Below are 18260 nucleotides of genomic sequence, written 5' to 3'. Positions count from 1 at the left end.
GGAAATCTTATTACAAAATGAATACATTTCTTTGTTAAATAAACAATTGGGAAGTAGAAAGTGAGAACTCCCTTCCAATTATACATATATTATTTCATTTAACTTCCTTAATCTGACCTGCCGTGGATTCTGTTATTATTCCTATTTTGCAGATGAGGCAGCTGAGGCTCAGAAAAGGTGAGGGACTGGTCCAGTATCACACAGCCTGCAGGGGTGGGCAGAGCTGGACCAGGGGGAGGCAGGCGCAGGTGAGGCCACAGGTGCAGTGTGTAAGGAGGGCTCCCGCTCAGGGTCTCTTGCGTGCACTTGGGCGCCCCTTTTGTTTTGCACCCTGCGTGCCTCACCTGCTTACCCCCAGATCCCACCCTACTGGGCCCCTTTCTTCCTGACTCCAAGGCTGTTTTATCTCCAGTGTGCTGGGTCCCGTCTCTTTCCTTGCCTTGTGGCTGGCTCCCAAGCCAGGCTTGGGTCTCCGTGGATCCTTAGGCCAGTTTTAAGTCATCACCCAGTTTCCCTCTGGTCCAGGCTCCTCCCTGTGCCTGTGAGGGAACTGAGGTACAGAGAGTGGACAGCTTGCCCATGCCCATCAGAGCGGGCAAGAGAGTAGACATCAGGACCTCTGATTTCCTGTCCTGTGCCTTCCTCCTGAAGACCCCTTCCCTTCACCACGCTGTCACCCCCACCCACCAGCATCCCTGCCAGCCCCTGCCTTTGCCTGGGGATGAGGCTGCTGGCCACCGTGACCTCCCAACTCCCAGTACCAGAGATCTACTCAGGAGTTTTCCTCTGGTCCAGGGAGAACTTCACTTCCCCCAGAGCTGCAACATCTAACTGACCTCAGGATGCAGCCAGTGCCCAGTAGCATTAGATCAGACTAAGTTCCCAAGTGGTCCTCAGTTTCCTCATCTGTCGAACAGACATCAGCCATGCCTTCTTTCCAAGGCTGTTGTGACAGAAAAACAATGCTTGGGAAACTCTAGGTAGTTTGCAAATGTTACTGGCTATGCAAATTCATATCATTCATTCATACCTAGGAGCTCCTACTTCTGGCACCAGCACATGGCTGATCACAAGGCAGCTTCTGATGGGCTGAAGCATTTCAGTGCAGAAGCTGGAATGTAAATTTAATTCTGAATCTAGCCTTTTTCAACCGTCATCATCCTCTTGGGTGGCGGTTGTGATTTGGGCCCACGTTCCCACCCCCCCCATCCCCTTAGCTGCTCACCTGTCGTTCTGTCACGCCGGCTCTTCCTCCTTTTTTGGGCTGGTGGCTCCTTCAGTTTCAACAGGATCGCCTCCGTCGTTTCACTCTGTCGTCGCTGTCTGGCCTGGCATCTCTCTGGGCCCTTTTTTGCCCCTAAATCGGGACTTTCTGGTTCCAGCGGGCACCCCCAGGCCTCTCAGGGTGGGCTGTGGGATCCCACCCCCCTGCCCTGAGCCAAGATCTTGTCTTGGAAGAAGGTCTGAGCTGGCTGCCGCTTCCCCACCGACGGTTTCTGTTTTCGGAAGGCAGGTTGGTGTCCACTGCTGGCGGGTCACCTGATCTGTAGCTTTAAATTTAAAGGAACCAGGCTCAGGTAGGTATGGAGTCCAGGCCAGACGTGGCAAGAATGTGGGTGGGGCCTCTGCTTTGCAGTGGGATTGCAGCACAGGAGCAGAAATGGAGGGTGGGAGCACTGGCAGACTGGAGAGAGAGCAGGCACCTTCCAGCTCCATCCTGACGTTTTGTGTGACCTTGGTCTTCCTGCTCTGGGGCCTGACTGCTGCCCTCACACCATGAGGGAGGGTCAGGTCAGCTCACGCCCCGGGATGCCTAGGCGCTGAGCTCCCGTACTGCCCCATGCAAGGCGTGTGGGTGGTCAGCGCTTCCTTCCCCTGTCCACACCCACTCCTGCGGTCTGTGACAGAGGGGAAATGTGCTGTCAGCCAGGGAGGCAGGACAGTGATGCAGCCCCGCATTCCGAGACCCCTGGGGCGCCTGGTAACGGGCTTGGCCTTGTTGCCCTTGGAGATTCCCGTCCAGCTCTGTCATCCTGGGAAAGAATCCCCTCTCCAGGAAAGGCCTAAAAACCACACAGACCAGGAGGAGAGTTCCCATCTGCCCGGCGGTCATCCTGGAACTGCCGCTGACCATCTGGGCATGAGGTCAGCAGGACGTGGAAATTCCCCATTCCTGTCTTTGTGTTTCTTTCCTCCAGAAGTCCAGACCCTCCCTTGGGCAGCTCCTCTGATCTCCAGAGAGGACTTTCTCACAGTAGACTGTTTGGTCTGGGCTCCCTCTGCCTGTAGCCTGTTTCTCCCCCTGCCCCCCAGCTGCCCAGGCTGGAGTCAGGAGAATAGCCCTGCCTGCCCCTCCGCTGCTTCCCGTGAGTCCGCTTCCCTGTCGGCTCCCCAGCGCTGAGGGAGAGCACACGTGGTTTGGAGGATGTAGAGGTGGGGTTTCAATTCCTGTATCCTGCATCCTGCTCTGTCGCTTGGCCTTACATCTGGGCATCTCTGAGAGATCTTGGCTGTGCCAGCCTCGATTCTAGAAGTATATATGTATGGCTGTCCAGGTGCTTCTGGTCCGTGGATCACGGTTAGGCTCTCAGGATGTTTACACATGGCCTGTCAGGAGGCAGGCGTAGGGTCAAGGGTTCCTCTGGCCCTTTCTGTCTCTCTGTTCTGATCAGAGGTTTATTGGGGCTCTATTCTGGACCACTCTGAAGATACCCTGGTAGACCAGGTGATCTCGGCCCCTGCTCTCGTGGAGCTTCTAATCTATTGGGCAAGCCAGATGTGGAGTAAAAACATTCCCAAATCATCACATAATGTCAGCTGTGAGTTCCATGTAGGGTGAGTGTGGAGTGGTGAGCAGGAACCCGGACACCTGCTGTCACTTATCACCAAAGGTGGCTACGGCCCCTCCGGCTCTTGGTCTCCCCATCTGTGAACTCCATTCAGCTCTTAATCACGGCTCACCTCCCAAGTGCCAGGCCTGTGCTGGCAACAGAGATGAGGAGAGCATGCCCCTGCCTCCAGGAGGTTCTCAGTCAGATGCACATAGGCTTACCTCAGTCATATATATTCCATACTGGGCGTAAGGGCTTGCTGGAGAGGCACACAGGAGAAAGGGGAGCATAGAGGAAGGATGCCCCCAACATCTACCAACATTTCAAGCTCCTTGCTATATGCTAGTCATTGTGTCAAGTGCCTTACCCACACTGTCTTTTAATTCAGTGACCACTTCAAAGCTTTATTGCTCTGCTGTGTAACATTGACCTTTCAAGTTAAAAATAAGTCCCCCCTAAGCTGGCTGGTGACTTTTGTGTTGGGTGTGTGGGCAGCTGTCCTTTGCCTCTGTGGGGCTCAGCAGGGCGTGGGTGCCTCTCAAGTGTGTGTTTCTCTTTTTCATTAGTCTTTGGGGGAAAGGTCCCTCTCACCAGAATTTTGTTTTTCCTCCTGGCTCATGGCATCCCATGGTAATGTGGACCCTCTGGGCAAAATCCTTGTTTATCTCTTGTGCTGCAAGGCAGGGGAAACAGCCCAGAAGGTACCCATGTTACCCTGCAAATAGGCTTGAACTTGCATTTTGCCCGTCTGGCCTGAGTCTTGGCAGCTGGGTGAGGACAGCAGGTGATCAGCTCGGCTTTCTTAGGTGGAGCTGGATTTTCATCTTGGCCCTCACTTGCTGGCTGTGTAATCCTGGCTGAGTTACTTAACCTCACCAAGCCTCCATTATAAAGTGAGGATAATTTCCTATGTACTTTAGGGTTGTTGTGCAGTTTGACTGAGATAATGCATCTGAAGGGCTTAATGCAGTGCCTGGCAAGTAGGTTAATGAATGGTGGCTGTTATTATTAGTCCCTTTTTACTCTTTTCTTGCAGTGAGCACTTGTGGGTGCTCAAAGGGCCTTTGAGGACTCGTGACTGAAATCATTTTGGCCCTGGGGGTGGTGTGTCTTGGGAGGGAGGTTTCGGGGCCCCAAGTCCTTCTGAAGTCCCCGGTGGAGACCTTTGGAGCTCTTTCGTGGTTAGTAAGCTCTTTGTAGGGCTGGAGGCTGAATCAGTTTTTCAGCCTCAGGGCCTTTGCACTTACTGTTCTCTCTGCCTGAACTATTATTCCCCCAGATATCAGCATGGCTAGTTCCCTCACCTCCTTCTATAAAGTCCCTGCCTCAAACTTCCTGCTTAATTTTTGTCCGTAGATGTTTTTATCACCCCTAATACTATGTTCATCTCTCTCACTATGTATCTACTTGTCTACCTCCATCTCTAGAATGTAAGCTCCAAGAAGGATTTTTGTCTATTTTGTTTGCTGATAATTACCTAGCACCTAGACTAGCACCCAGCACAGAATAGATGCTCAGTAAATAATTGTGGAATGAATGAATGCAAGAAAGAAGTTTCTCTGCTAAGTCACAGAACTCGGATTCTGAAATCACTTTGCACAGTGGTTTCAAATGAAATAAAGCTGGTGAAATTGAACAGAGTAATGCAGAGCACTTGCTGCACAAGTAGATGGTGCTTTGATGGAAAATCCGTCTGTTCATTAGAACTGGAAGGAGGAGGTTGACAGTGTCAATTCATATAGTAAATATTAGTCAGGGGGTTTTCTTCTTGTTCTTTCTTTTAAAAAAGATAGTGCACATATAAATGGAAATTCAGATTGGATTGACTTGCTTATCCCTTTGGTCACAAACATTTCATTTTAAAGATCACTGATTTAGTGTAAGACTTTCATTTCCCCTCCTCCAAGAGGGGAAGGGACTGCCCACAATCCCACAGTGAGTTAATAGCTAGACTATTTATTCATTTGATAAGTGTTTATTGGGCATTCCTGTCATAGCTAACACCATGCTGGGTGCTGCGGATGCAGTGATGCAGGGTCCTCTTCTTCTGGACCCTGTCAACAGGACATGAGCTCAAGTGTTTTGACTCCAAGGCCAGTGCTCTTTCTTGTACTCCACATTGCACCTCACAGTTGACTGCTGTTCCAAATGAACCGGTGGTACAGTGAGGCTGCTGAAAGAAACTGATGCCATTCTTAGGTTGCATTAATAGAGGCAAAGTTTCCAGATCAAAGGAGGTGACTATTCTGCTCTGCTGTACTGTGGCCAGGCAGTCTGAAGTGCTGTGTTCTCTTCTGTGTTATGGTGACTGCCTTCTGGGGCACTGATTGACTAGGATGCCTCAGTGGCTTGGCCAGCCCCCTGACATACTGCTGTTGTCCTTACAGCCAGGCGGGCACCACGGCAGGGGCTGAGCCACCATCATGGAAGGGAGAGGACCATACCGGATCTACGACCCTGGGGGCGGCGTACCTCTGGGCGAGGTGTCCGCAGCTTTTGAGCGCCTAGTGGAGGAGAATTCCAGACTGAAGGAAAAAATGCAAGGGATAAAGATGTTAGGTAAAGCAGACCCTGCACTCTGCCTGCAAGCCTCCCCCCTGCAGCCTGCAGTGCCAGCTGGCATATGCTTCTGCCCAAGTCATCCCTCTCCCTCCTGCCCCACAGCTGTGTCTTTGTGTACTTCTGTAGCACGGTGGCAGTATTCCCAGCCCTGAGTCCCTAGCACCCCAGAACCATGATGACAAGACTCAGAATACCTTGAGGGACTGAGAAGGAGGCCTGGGGTGGCGGAGAGGGAGCTGGCAGGCCCAATTAGCAGACAGGGAAACAGAATGGCCCATCTTCCAGAAGCACCAGAAATGGGGAGAGCTGGCATCACCAGGGCAACCAGGGTACGGTCCCCAAGTGTTAGAGCAGGGAGCTGAGCTTGGCTTGAAGCAAGGCGGGAGGAGGCCCCTTGGTTTCTCTGTTCCTGGCTTTTCCTCAAGCTGTCGCCACTGCCCAGAACAAGCCTGCTTACCTCCACATGACTGACTGGTCCCCATCTGTCAGTACCCAGCTCAGATGCCGTCTTTTCCTCCATGAGAGGCTTTCATTGATTTCCCCATCCAGAGGGGACTCTCTTTCCTCCAAACTCCTCCTTTGCCTTGCTGCCACCTTCTCTGGGCTTAGGCTTTGGGGGAGAGCACAGCTCCCAATTTTCCAAATGCTTTCTCCTTGCTTGGCAGATCTCTCCTTGGAATGGCAGATTTGGGGAGGAGGGATGGAGTTTCCCTGTCTCCACTTACAAAAGAAGGCAAACGAGGCCTAGAGGGGTGGTTGATGTTATGGAGGGTCTCCTCCCTTCAGGCAGTCCCTGACTGCAGGCCGTAGGCTGTGGGTAGCCCCCCGGGACCATGATGGTGGGCCTAAAAGAGCCCCTGGCTTTGTGGAGTCCCCAGCCAGGTGCGGTGGGAGTGGGGCAGGAAGAGGGTGCCAGGGACCAGGAGTTTGTTCTAGATTCCCCTCTGCTCCTTTTCCCCTGGTTGCAGGGCTCTTCCTCATCAGGCCTCTTTCTGGTTGTGGGCTAGAATGACGTGTGTCCCACTCAGCCCACAAGGTGATGCAGGGAGTGAAACCCAGGGCCTGCAGCTCCAGAACCCAGGTAGAAGCAGGCTTAGAGGCTAGGGATGGGAGAATGAGCGCACTGAACTGAGTAATTCCTTTTATTCCTCCTTCCCCCATTGTCTCCCCAGGGGAGCTTTTGGAAGAGTCCCAGATGGAAGCGTCCAGGCTGCGGCAGAAGGCAGAGGAGCTGGTCAAGGACAGTGAGCTGCTCCCACCGCCGTCTCCCTCTTTGGCCTCCTTCGACCACCTGGCTGAGCTCACAGGTACAAGAGGAGCCCAGGCGGTCCTCTGCCTTGCCCGTACTCCTTACTTTCTAATCCCTTAACCGTGGACTCCCTTCTTAATCAGAAATCCACCTCTCCTTCATTTATCCTTAGGCCGCAGGCCATCCTCCCAGTCATGTTCTGGCTATAGAATCCCCCAGAAGGTCAGATTTGGAAAGGACTTCAAAATAACCTTGTCCAAAGATAGCTGGTGACTCAGCAGTCCTGAGGCCCTGGCAGACATTAGAAATGGATCACAACAATCCACTGCACCCAGGATGTGGACTCAGGATCTTTATCAGCGTAACTTATTCAGCAAATATTTAATGAGCAGCTACTATGTGCCCGGCATCATGCTCCAGGCAGCCACTTAGGGTCACTAGAGTTGGCATCTGAGTCAGAAGCTCTCTGGTCTGGCCCCCCTCCTTCCATTTTACAGGTGAGGAAGCTGAGGCTTGTGGAAGAACTAGATTTGCCTATCAGCCTGCTGCAGTGTCTTTCAGATGTCAGGTCCATATGCTACCTTCTTTTTTTTTTTTTTTTTGTGGTATGCGGGCCTCTCCCTGTTGTGGCCTCTCCCGTTGCGGAGCACAGGCTCTGGACGCGCAGGCTCAACGGCCATGGCTCACAGGCCCAGCCGCTCCGCGGCACGCAGGATCTTCCTGGACTGGGGCATGAACCCGCGTCCCCTGCATCGGCAGGTGGACTTTCAACCACTGCGCCACCAGGGAAGCCCCATATGCTACCTATTAACGGAAAGCGTTGACTATGACTTAGGGTTAAAGTCCTGTGTGTGATCACCATGCATTCCCCTGGCATGTCTCCAAGTCCAGGACAAGGTCTGGGTCTAGGGAGGAAAAGGTGCCCCCCGACATGGGGCTTAGATGCCTCCTGCTGCAGCCCCACCTTACGGTCTCAGCCCATGCCAGTGTGCCAACCTTCCATTTGGCTGCTGGCTATATTTAGTGAATGGACACATGGAGGAAAGTGATGCTCACAGAGTCCACTGTTCTGCAGGCAATGGATGTTTCCAGCTTCCACTTGTCCATTCAGTAGCGCTTTCTGAGTCCTGGTTGGGTGCCGGGCCTATCCCTAGAGGGAGCCGTGCAACTCCCCTCAAGGGGCCCCCTGTGGCCAGAGTGCCAAGAATTCGGGGAAGGAGAGCTAAGTTTGAGTCCTGGTTCTGTCTGCAGTTGCCAACTGTGTGACCGTGGGCCAGTTGGTGACCTTTCCATGCCTCAGTTTTCTTACCTTTAAAATGGGGACACAGAGCCGTCTTGAGAATTGGCTGAGATAATAAATATAAAAACACTTTGTTAATTGTAAATTGTCATCCTTGTCATCATTGAGGCAGGTCCAGGGTAGCAAGGAGCAGTGGCCACCTTGGGATTTTCCCAGCAAATCCAGGGAAGATGGTCTCTCTGCCCAGGTTCTACCCCGTCATTCCAGAGCCAATCGTTCTCCCAGGCTACCGGGCCCTGCTGGGACCACCTCCCATTTTCCCAGACTCGTGTAGGGAACTCTGTCTGAGAACTTTCCTGGCCAAGGCTGTCCTTAAGGGGGCAGCATCTGGGCTTTTCCCCTTTCCCTGCTGCTCACCCATGTTTTCTCAATTGTCCAGGAAAGGATGCAGATGTTCCAGCAACCCCCGCTGACCCTGCACACCCCAGCGACAAGCCAGAGCCAGTCCCCAAACCTCCAGCAAGTGTAAGTTGCATTTGGAGTCACGGCTGAAAGTTGCCTGGATTTCAAGGTCCCATTGGCAGAACAGCAAGAGAGAGGTTTGGGGTCAGGAAACCTGGGTTCTGACTTGCTGGGTGATGTTGGCAAGTTGATCTCAATCTCTCTGGGGCCTCGGTTTACCCATTTTCAAATGAAGGTCAGAGTTAAATCTTACCAGGAAGACCCTGATATGTACAAGGAGTTCCTCCCATTTGCTAGGTTGCATAATGTTAAGCATGTATCGACTGCACGGTGCTCAGAAAGTAGGCGGATGTGACAGCGAACTCCCCTGCTCAACAGGGGCTCAGAAACTGTCTTCTGCAGATTTGCCTTGAGAAGTTTTGCTTGGTATCCTAGGACTGGAAGGGACCCAGGTGGTCGTATCATATATTTTTATTTTTAAATTTTTAAAAATATTTATTTATTTATTTATATTTGGCTGCATCTGGTCTTAGTTGCAGCACGCGGGCTCTTTCATTGGGGTGCACAGGCTTCTCTCTAGCTGTGATGCGTGGGCTCTGTAGGTGGCACGCGCGCGCGCACGGGGCCTTAGTTGCCCTGCGTCATGTGGGATCTTAGTTCCCCAACCAGGGATTGAACCCGCGTCCCCTGCATTGGAAGGCAGATTCTCAACCACTGGACTACCAGGGAAGTCCCAGTCGTATCAGTTAGAGTCTCCATCCCACAGATCAGATCAGATCCAGAGAGAGAAGAACATTTTGTGAGGTCATGCAGACAGCTGAGGAAACGGAGAGGTGAAAGGGAAACTGTCTAGGGTGGCGCCGAGATCCAAAGCTGGGCCCTTGGTGGCCATGGGGCTTCTGCTGTTCGACCAGGTTTAACAGCAATCCCAGAGCCAGTTGCTGGTCCAGAGGGACCATTGGCCCATCCTCTGGTGGCACAACCAGTACCTTCTACTTGGAGTGGCTGGGTGATGTGGGGGAGACTGGAGTCCTTGGCCTCCCTGGATTTAGGTGTGTCCTGAAAGTCTCTCCAAGTTTGTGGATGTCTTGTTGGGACTTGTCCCAGATCAGTCCACTCCCCTGGGATCTCTGGGGCTGGGTTGGCAAGGCTGGCACAGGACCACCATGGCTGTGGCCACACTAACTGTTGTCTGTGTTCTCCAGGTGACCAGTCAGAGACACCTAGGCCCAAGAGACAGCTCTGGTGCCATAGCAGGAATGTTAGATTTGCAGTCCTTAAATGCAGTCCTACTTTTGCATTTATTAATGATATGCCTTCAGTTTCCTCATCTGACAAATGGGGATATAACCTTCTGACCACTCCATGGGTTGCTCTGAGAAAAAATGGAGTTCATGAAAACATTTTAAAAGTGCAAAGCCATTAAGAAAGATACGATCCTAAAGTGCTAGCGGTTTAAAGTCAGCTAGTCCAGTATCCCTGTTCTACAGATGAGGAAACTGGCCACAGAGGGATGTGACCTTGAGTCACACAGTGGGTTGCGGGCTGACTTGCTGGGAGTCATTCCTGCTTCGTGGTCTGTGAGCTCATCCTGGGCCGGCTCTCCTCCTGCCCAGAGGACTTGGACGTGAGGAGGGGTTTCCTCCTTCCATTCTCTGACCCCGCTGTACTCTCAGCCATGGGGCCCCAGAGGACGGGCGAGGCGTTTTTCTCTCAGGCAGCCCCTGACCCCCTTTTTCTGCACAGAGCACCTCCTCTGAATTTGAAGTGGTCCCTGCCGACGGGCATTCTTCACCAGAGAGCGGTGGCCACACCAGAAATACCATGGTGAGTGGACGGCAGGTCCCTGGGCATATCCCCCGTCTCCTCTCTGTTTCAGTCACCTGGCCCCGCGTGAGAGGCACAGGACCCGCTTATATCCCCTGGGCACCCCGGAGTCACTAGGGATACGCTTGAGGGGCCAGCACCAGGGGGTGCTTCTCGCTCACATATGCAAATCCGTGGCTGGTGACTTCCGTGTGAGCCACACAAGCACCCGACCATTGTGAAAGCCCGGGCACGTTGCCAGCCCCGCTGGCCTCCGCCAAGTGCTGGGCACCTCCGCAGGCTCTGACTCAGCCTTTGGGCCTGTGGGCTCGTAGCCTGGGTAGAAAGGGTCAGAGAAACCCAGAGCAGCTTGAGGCAGATGTGGCCCTTCTGTGCAGGCTCTTGGCTGCTCCCAGGCTCCCCTTTGGGGCATGCAGGTAGGAGGTTAAACCTTGCACTTACACATACACGCACGCATGCGCGCACGCACACACACACACTCCCCTCCAGCTCTGGGGTGTCCACCTGGCATCCTCATTCTCTACTTTACCCTACTTGCTGCCTTTATTCCAACTGTGTTGTCCTGTTTTCTCTTAAAATGGCAGACTTATTGGAGAACCACTGAGAAAGGTGTGGAACGTTGTTCAAAAGTCTTCAAGTCCTGCCCTCTCCTCCTCCTTCCTCCTTCCTCACTTTGAGATTTTTTGATTGTTATACAGGCAATAAGTGGTATAACCCTTCCCGGATACCTTGGTCACCACTGCCTCATTCTACCAAGGATTTGGGGCACAAATGTTGCTCTTTGCATGTGAAGTGAATGGCTTTGGGAAGTGGTAACTGGGACGTGGAGGGAAGTGAGACAGGAAACTGCTGGTTTCCATTATAAACCTTGTAAAACAATTTGACTTTTTAAGCTACAAATAGTTGATTAAAATGTTAAAATTTTAAGTTAAAAGCCAAAAAATTAGTGAAAATGTAATTAAATTAAAAATATTGAATTAACAAGGCAAAAAAAAATGTTGCTCTTTAGTTCACTGATTGCATCTTGTGTCTGTCAGTCCCCAGTGCAAGGTCCTCATCAAGTTGTCATGCAGCTTACACTAGCATGCCTTCAGTGATGAGCGGCTGCTCTGAGTATCAGAAACGTTCTGTGTTTTGTCCCCTGGGAACTTCTGTCCCCTTGTCCTGTTCTATCCCCAAGGGCTCTGAGAAGCTGGCCAAGGAGGCAAGACCCCCCTGCTCAGAAAGCATTTCACTCTATGACCTCAGCCTTCACCTCGTTAATAGGTTCCTCCTTAGCCCCACCATGTGCCTAGTCTGTGCTGAGCAAAGACAAGACAGCCTCCCTGCTTTCTGGGAGCTTGTAGGCCAGTCGGAGAAGTCAGGGTGATGAAACAATTCACCAGCCTTCAACAGAGCACCGTTCACCACCTCATATCCTGTGTGGGAAGAGGCAGTGGGGGGATGAAGACAGAACTGAAGAGCCTCTGATAGAATAAGGTGCTAAGAGTGTTATGGAGGCATTCACTGGACGGCACGCTGTGGCTGTCAGGGCGTTCCCACTGCTGCAGAGTTCAGATGAGGGAAGTGGCCATAGATGGAGAGTCAGGAAGCCCACGTTCCAGTCCTGGCTCTGCCACTGGCTCACTGGGCAACTTTGAGCAGCCTCCTTCTCCCCGAAGCTTCGTTTCCAAACTGGAACCCGGAGTCTCCCTGTAGCTCTGATGGCCTGCGACTGCCATAAGTGGTAGGGGAGGCCTGCTAGAGCAGCTGAGACACGGGGGTGCTGGGAAGGATGAACCGAGGGGACACCATAGGAATGAAGCCCGAAGAGGCGTGGGGCCTGATGGGTGGGGTCTCAGGCAGGGGAAGAGGGGGACTCGGACGCCTGGCAGGGGCTTGATGCAGTCAGCTGTCAGCTACCCCTGTGGGTCCTTGGACGTGGTGTTCGCATAGCTAAGGCATTGTCTTTGCCAAGAGTGTTCTAGACAGAGGAAAGAGATAAAGAGAGAGACAGGGAGTGATAGATTCTGAGATTGGACTATATTGCCCACAGTTTGCTTCCTATCTCAAATCTCTGCTAGATTGGGATTCTTTGAACTATCTATGATTCCTAACGTGTTTTGAGTCTTGGGTCCTCTGAAAAGTTGATGAATGCTTGGACCACTCCCAAGAAGACACATGTATAGACATAACAGTCAGACAGTTTTGATGTCTGCTGGCCAAGCCTTCCTAAGCTGAAGAAGCAGTGCTGTGTATTGAGTGACACCCCTTCCTGGGCTTGCTGTTTTTGTGTGTCATTTCACTTGCATAAGAACCCTATGGGGTAGAAGAGAAGAAGCGGGATGCGTACGTGTAGTAGATGAGGATTCTGAGGCCCTGGGGACGAGGGATTTACCCACAGGCACTCAGCAAGGCCCAACGTGTGGGAGGAAGGTGGCTCCGGCACTGGTAAGCCAGCCAGTGGCCTGGGAGTCCCGGGTCCTGCCCTGTGAGTCAGCCCCAGACAGGGAACCTGCATAACTGGAGAATGTCCCTCGGCTGAGCTGCGATCAGAGGGGGAAACTGAGTCATGAGGATTGGGGAAGCAGAGGGAGGAAGGCCGGCGGCACCTACTCAGACTGTGGTGAAGAGCGGCCCGCATCCCCTCCCCCCGCCAGGAGCTGGGCCCCCTGCCCCACGAGGACGGCAACCTGATGCTGCACCTGCAGCGCCTGGAGACCACCCTGAGCGTGTGCGCCGAGGAGCCTGACCACAGCCAGCTCTTCACGCACCTGGGCCGCATGGCCCTCGAGTTCAACCGGCTGGCTTCCAAGGTGCACAAGAATGAGCAGCGCACCTCCATCCTGCAGGTGAGGCCGGGCCCAGGGAAGGTGGCCGGGGGTCTGCCATGTGGTTCCCCCTCTGCTTCCTCCAGCTGTTCTGGCGAGTCCAGGGTACCACGGGGACTTCCGAGGGTGAGGATGGGGACCCGACTTGGGCTTCTTGTTCAAGGCAGTGAGCAGGGTAAGGAAGTTGTGAGAAGGGCCGAGGAAGAGGCAGGAAACCGGGAAATAATGGTGTGGGTGGTGCAGATTTCATGGTTGGGGTTACTCTCGAGGCTGGGGTGTGGTAGGTTGGCAGCAGCCTTGCCTTTGTTCTTCACATACAGGTGGGGAAAGGGAGGGGACAGAGGCCGGCCCCTTGTATGTTACTGTCCCTGCCCCCTGAGTCAGGACCATCATTATCCACACTTCACAGGTGGGGCCACAGCCCTTGAGAGGTGATTTTTTTTTTTTTTTGCCTAAGGCCCCCCAGTTAGTAGATGGTGCAGCTGGGATTTGAACCTCGGTCTGTGGTATTCCAAAGTCCATGCTCTTAACTCCCATCCCAACCTGCCTCCCCAATGGAGGAGGCTTCCTTTTATAACTCTTCCTGTGCTGTGGGAATGAAGTCAGATTTCCTTCCTAGGCCAGGCCAGGCCTTGGAACCATATGGTCCTTGGCCAGTAGACTCCTTATTGCTCTCTTACCTCGGGCAAGTGACTTACCCTCTCGGTCCCTCCCTGTCCCCATTCGTAACACGGGGCTGGAAATGCCTCCCTCGTGGAATTGCTCTGAGTATTAAATGAAGCCCCTTGTGCAGTCTAGAACATAGTAAGTGCTCAAAAAGTGGTCACTGTTAAGGTTTTATGGTGATGGCTCATCCACACTGGGCAGGGGATCTGAGCCTTGAGGGCTTGGGGGTGGGGAAGGAATCACAGATGGTGAAACTGAGGCTCCAAGAAAACCTGCTCAGGACCTGAGTATCTGTCACCTTAGTGACAGAGCTGTAACTCCAAGTCTTCCTCCTTCCTAGACCCTCCTCTGGGCCAGTCACCGCCCTGTTGTCTCACTCATGTCAGCAAACATGCAAGTGCCCAGTTGACGGATGAGGTGCTGGGGTGTCCACTGTGTGCAGCTTTGGGAAGGGCCTGGGTTGACAAAAGCAGGAGGGGCGTCCAGGCTGGAGACAGGTGTGAGGAGAGATGGGGGGAGCAGAGGACTCCCACCCCCACCTTGGGTGAGGGGCCACACTGGGAGGCTGGAGGAGTGATTGGAGCCTGGAGGGCCAGGCCGAGGGAGACCGCCTTCAGGTGTCAGCAGGGCCCGGAGATGTCAAGTGTCAAGGCTGAGCCACTGGGGAGGCGAACCTGGTGCGTTGCTTGTGGTGGGATCACTTTGAGTGTCAACTTTTCAGCTTTGTTGTTGTTTTCAATTAATTAATTTTTGGCTGCATTGGGTCTTCGTTGCTGCTTGCGGGCTTTTCTCTGGTTGCAGAGAGCAGGGGTTACTCTTCGTTGCAGTGGCTTCTCTTGTTGCGGAGCACAGGCTCTAGGCGTGTGCACGTGGACTTCAGTAGTTGTGGCTCGCGGGCTCTAGAGCGCAGGCTCAGTAGTTGTGGCGCACGGGCTTAGTTGCTCCGCGGCATGTGGGACCTTCCCGGACCAGGGCTCAAACCCGTGTCCCCTGCATTGGTAGGCGGATTCTTAACCACTGCACCACCAGGGGAGTGCCAACTTTTCAGCTTTGAAATAAGGATTGATACTGGGTCTCATAAAAGGGGTCCTGCCAACCCTTGTTATTTAAAAAAAATTTTTTTATTGACGTATAGTTGATTTACAATGTTGTGTTAGTTTTAGGTATGCAACACAGTGATTCAGTTTTATATATAAATACATATACACACATACGCAAATATTCTTTTTCAGATTTTGTTGTTGTTGTTGTTGGGCTGTGCTGTGCGGTGTGTGGGATCTTAGTTCTCTGACCAGGGATTGAACCCGTGCCCCCTGCAGTGGAAGCGCAGAGTCTTAACCACTGGACCACCAGGGAAGTGCCCCCACCGTTGTTTTTTTTTTTTTTCCGGCACGCGGGCCTCTCACTGTTGTGGCCTCTCCCGTTGCGGAGCACAGGCTCCGGACGCGCAGGCCCAGCGGCCATGGCTCACGGGCCCAGCCGCTCCACGGCATGTGGGATCTTCCCGGACCGGGGCACAAACCCGTGTCCCCTGCATCGGCAGGTGGACTCTCAACCACTGCGCCACCAGGGAAGGCCCCCACTGTTATTTTTTATCAGGCTCTTGTTTGTTTCCCTCTTAACTCTTATCATAGTTTGTAATAATTTTATTAGTTGGTTTCTTTACTTTGTGTTTGGTTTTTTCCCTTGTGTTCCCTGCTAGAATGTAGGCCTCACAAGAGGGGCAGGTGCCTTGTCGGTCATATTCACCACTGCATCCCAGTGTCTGGCAGTTCATAGGTGCTGAATGTATGTTTGGTGAATGAACAAATGAATGAATGAACTAATGAACTCACACATGAGCTCTATTAAGCCCTTTGATGGAAGGTGATGACTTTTGTGACGACCTCTCTCCATCTGCTTTGTGCCCAGAGCGTTTGCCTCTTGCCTAGAAGGACAGCACATGAGGCCTTGTCCTGGTCTTCCCTTAGAGACCACAGCAGGGCGTTCTGTTCCCTGGAGGCCCCACTCAGGGCTGTTGCATCCTGGGTATTTGCCCAGCCTGTGGGTGGAGGTAGATTAATCTGGTTCCTCCTCATTCATTCACTGATTTGTTTCTCAGTTCACTCAGCATTTCCAAGGCCAGGTATGGCATGGGGCCTCTGCTGGGCATTGCAGCCAGTCATAATGGTGTTCTATTCCTCCATGTCTGACCACTCACCAGTTCCAGGCTCTGTTCTCCATCCAGCTTCTCAAGTCTTTCCTGGGTTAGTCAGAAAGGGCTCGGTTTTGCTGTGGAAACAAACAAGTCTGAAATCTCCCTGGATAACATGAAAGTTTTCCCTCCTATTCTGTGTGGCAGGGGCTTGTTTCTGCTCCACAATCACATTGAGGCCCCAGCCGTCTTGTGCCCTTTGGCAGCAATAGGGAAAAAGAGACCAGAGGATTGTGCATGAGCCAGCTCAGAAGTGGCACTTGTCACTACCACTCACCTTGCATTGGCCAGAACTGGTCACATGGTCACAGCAAGTCTGGGAAATGGGCATGGAAGGGAACGGGTAGAAGGTCTGGTGAATATCGCTCACTGTCTCTGCCCTCAGCCCAGCTCACAGCCTGCCACCTCCCTTCTCTGCTCTTTCATCACAGGCGAAAGAGGTACCATTTAGGATCTGCCAGATGGAGTTTAATGGTGATTCCCAAGAGCTGTACAACCTCATGCACATTATTTCACGTGCACTAGCCTACATTTAAAATAGAGATGAGTTACGTAGCTTTGGGGAAGCTGTGAGGCTCCACCGAGGTGGTGAGTGGAAGAGCACCTGGCCATTTACAGGTCATGGGTTAGGTGCTCACTATGGATTTGTTGAGAGATTGAGTCGCTTAGTACTGACCTGGTGCATCACCCTTACTAGTGAGAACCTCCCTTCCCTCCATCTGTGAGGCCCTGAGTCTGGCTTCCCATCTTCCATGCCCCCTCCACCTTGCAGCACTTCAAACACATGTCCTCAAAGGTTACCAAGCGCCTGGCAGCTCACGAGGCACTTGCACTCTCCCGGTCTCATTTGTCCTCATAGCAGCCCTATAAAGGAGGCAGGGGAGGAGCAGTTGCCCCACTTTGTGGGTGGGGGAACTAACTGTGTCTCAGAAGTGAGGGAATCCTGAGCCACACTGGGAATTGGTGAGGTCTTGACCCGATGCCTTGTCTTCTGACTTGCCGGCTGACAACCTTGCTCCCTGGCTGCCTTGAGTACTCTCCAGATTGCCTAAGCTCTAGGCCTACTACGACTCAGGTCCATTCAGCCAATCAGTCCTGCATTCCTTCAACAAAGTGTCGAGCTGAGCTGGGCCCTGGGCTGAGGATCCTGCAGTGGACAAGAGAGCGGCAAGAGGATCCCAGCCGCCTGGGAATTCATGGACTAGTCGGGTGGGAGAGACATTAAGAAAGTAACGACACTGATGGTTCTTTAGCTGTAATTGTCAGAGGTACCAGGAAGGTTGAGAGCAGGGGACTGTGAGTGAGGATAATGGAGGTGACCTAACTCACCTGAGATGTGGGAGTCAGGGAGGACTTCTTGGAGGAGGTGACGTTTAGGCTAAGACTTGAAGCAGGAGTAGAAGTCATCAGCCAGGGGAAGGCTGGTGGGGAAGAGCATTCTAGGCTGTGGGAACAGCAGTGAAGGAGGAGGAGGGATGGTGCTCTCTGCCTTGGAGGAACAGAAGGCGCTGTGGCTGATTCTTGGTCCGGCGTCCTCATGGCTGGCTCCTGAGGGAGAGGATGCAGAGAGGAGCCTGGGTGAGCCTTGTGGCTTGGCTCCTGCTATCCCAAGAGGGCTTGGGTGAGGCCATTGCAAAGGGGATACCGTGTCAGGACCTGGCGTGGCTCTAGTGCCCCTCCCGCCCCCTAGCATCAACCTGTATTTGGGGTGCACCCCTTCCCTTACCTTGCCCGCATCTCCCTCTCTGCCCTGCAGACCCTGTGTGAGCAGCTTCGGAAGGAGAATGAGGCCCTTAAGGCCAAGCTGGACAAGGGCCTGGAACAGCGGGATCAGGCTGCTGAGAGGCTCCGGTAAGTCCAGGCTCCTCAGAGGAAGGGTGAGGAGTCGGATGGGCAGGAGGAAGACGGTGGTGCATGGCACTGATTTCCGGGCTGAGTGCTCTGGGGCCTGTGCCCAGTGCTCTGCTTTGGATGTCAGGTCTCTTGGTCCTTCTCCTTGGGTGTTTCCTCTCTGGTCCTTTTAATACCTTGGGGAGTGTTTGTGTATAAAGTGCCTTGAGAGCTTCAGAAGAAGGTCTGTACAAAGTGTACTCCTTCCTTGGGAACTTACCCCTCCGCCTGTTAACAGCAGCTAGCTGGCTGTTGGAGAGAGGGCTCTGGACTTTGCTGCCCCCTGCTGGTCACCATCCTGACCTGCTCTGCTTCCTGAGAACAGTCAGGGGTTGCTCACCTGGGCTATACTACTGGGTCTCAGACTTAACTGTGCATCAGAATCACTGAGGGTCAGGAAAGGCATTGCAAGTTGACACTCCCGTGCTGCGATTCTGATTCATTGGGTCTGGGGTGAGACCTAGGCATCTGCATTTTTCAGTAGGCCTCTGTGATTACGATGTAGGTAGACCCAGGATCACACCTGAGA

The 18260-nt window shown here is 53.0% G+C and overlaps 1 protein-coding gene across 10 annotated transcripts in view; it reads left to right on the top strand.

Moving 5' to 3' along the window:
* TNIP1 (TNFAIP3 interacting protein 1) overlaps nucleotides 1-18260 on the top strand; it is a 52278-nt gene that overhangs the window by 16034 nt on the left and 17984 nt on the right. For 7 of the 10 annotated variants that reach the window (XM_060144044.1, XM_060144052.1, XM_060144042.1 and 4 more), the window contains 6 exons: nucleotides 5219-5390; nucleotides 6566-6700; nucleotides 8322-8407; nucleotides 10091-10171; nucleotides 12811-13002; nucleotides 17598-17692. In XM_060144044.1, the coding sequence (XP_060000027.1) occupies nucleotides 5255-5390; nucleotides 6566-6700; nucleotides 8322-8407; nucleotides 10091-10171; nucleotides 12811-13002; nucleotides 17598-17692 (725 nt within the window). In that variant the 5' untranslated portion in view covers nucleotides 5219-5254. The remainder of the gene's footprint in view (nucleotides 1-5218; nucleotides 5391-6565; nucleotides 6701-8321; nucleotides 8408-10090; nucleotides 10172-12810; nucleotides 13003-17597; nucleotides 17693-18260) is intronic. The other 3 variants (XM_060144048.1, XM_060144050.1, XM_060144051.1) reach the window with 2 other exon arrangements.

The sequence above is a fragment of the Lagenorhynchus albirostris genome, chromosome 3 (genome assembly GCF_949774975.1).
Source record: "Lagenorhynchus albirostris chromosome 3, mLagAlb1.1, whole genome shotgun sequence".
NCBI classification, from domain to species: domain Eukaryota; kingdom Metazoa; phylum Chordata; class Mammalia; order Artiodactyla; family Delphinidae; genus Lagenorhynchus; species Lagenorhynchus albirostris.
Note: the sequence above shows the minus strand (reverse complement) of the source record. Positions and strands in the feature narration are given on the sequence as shown.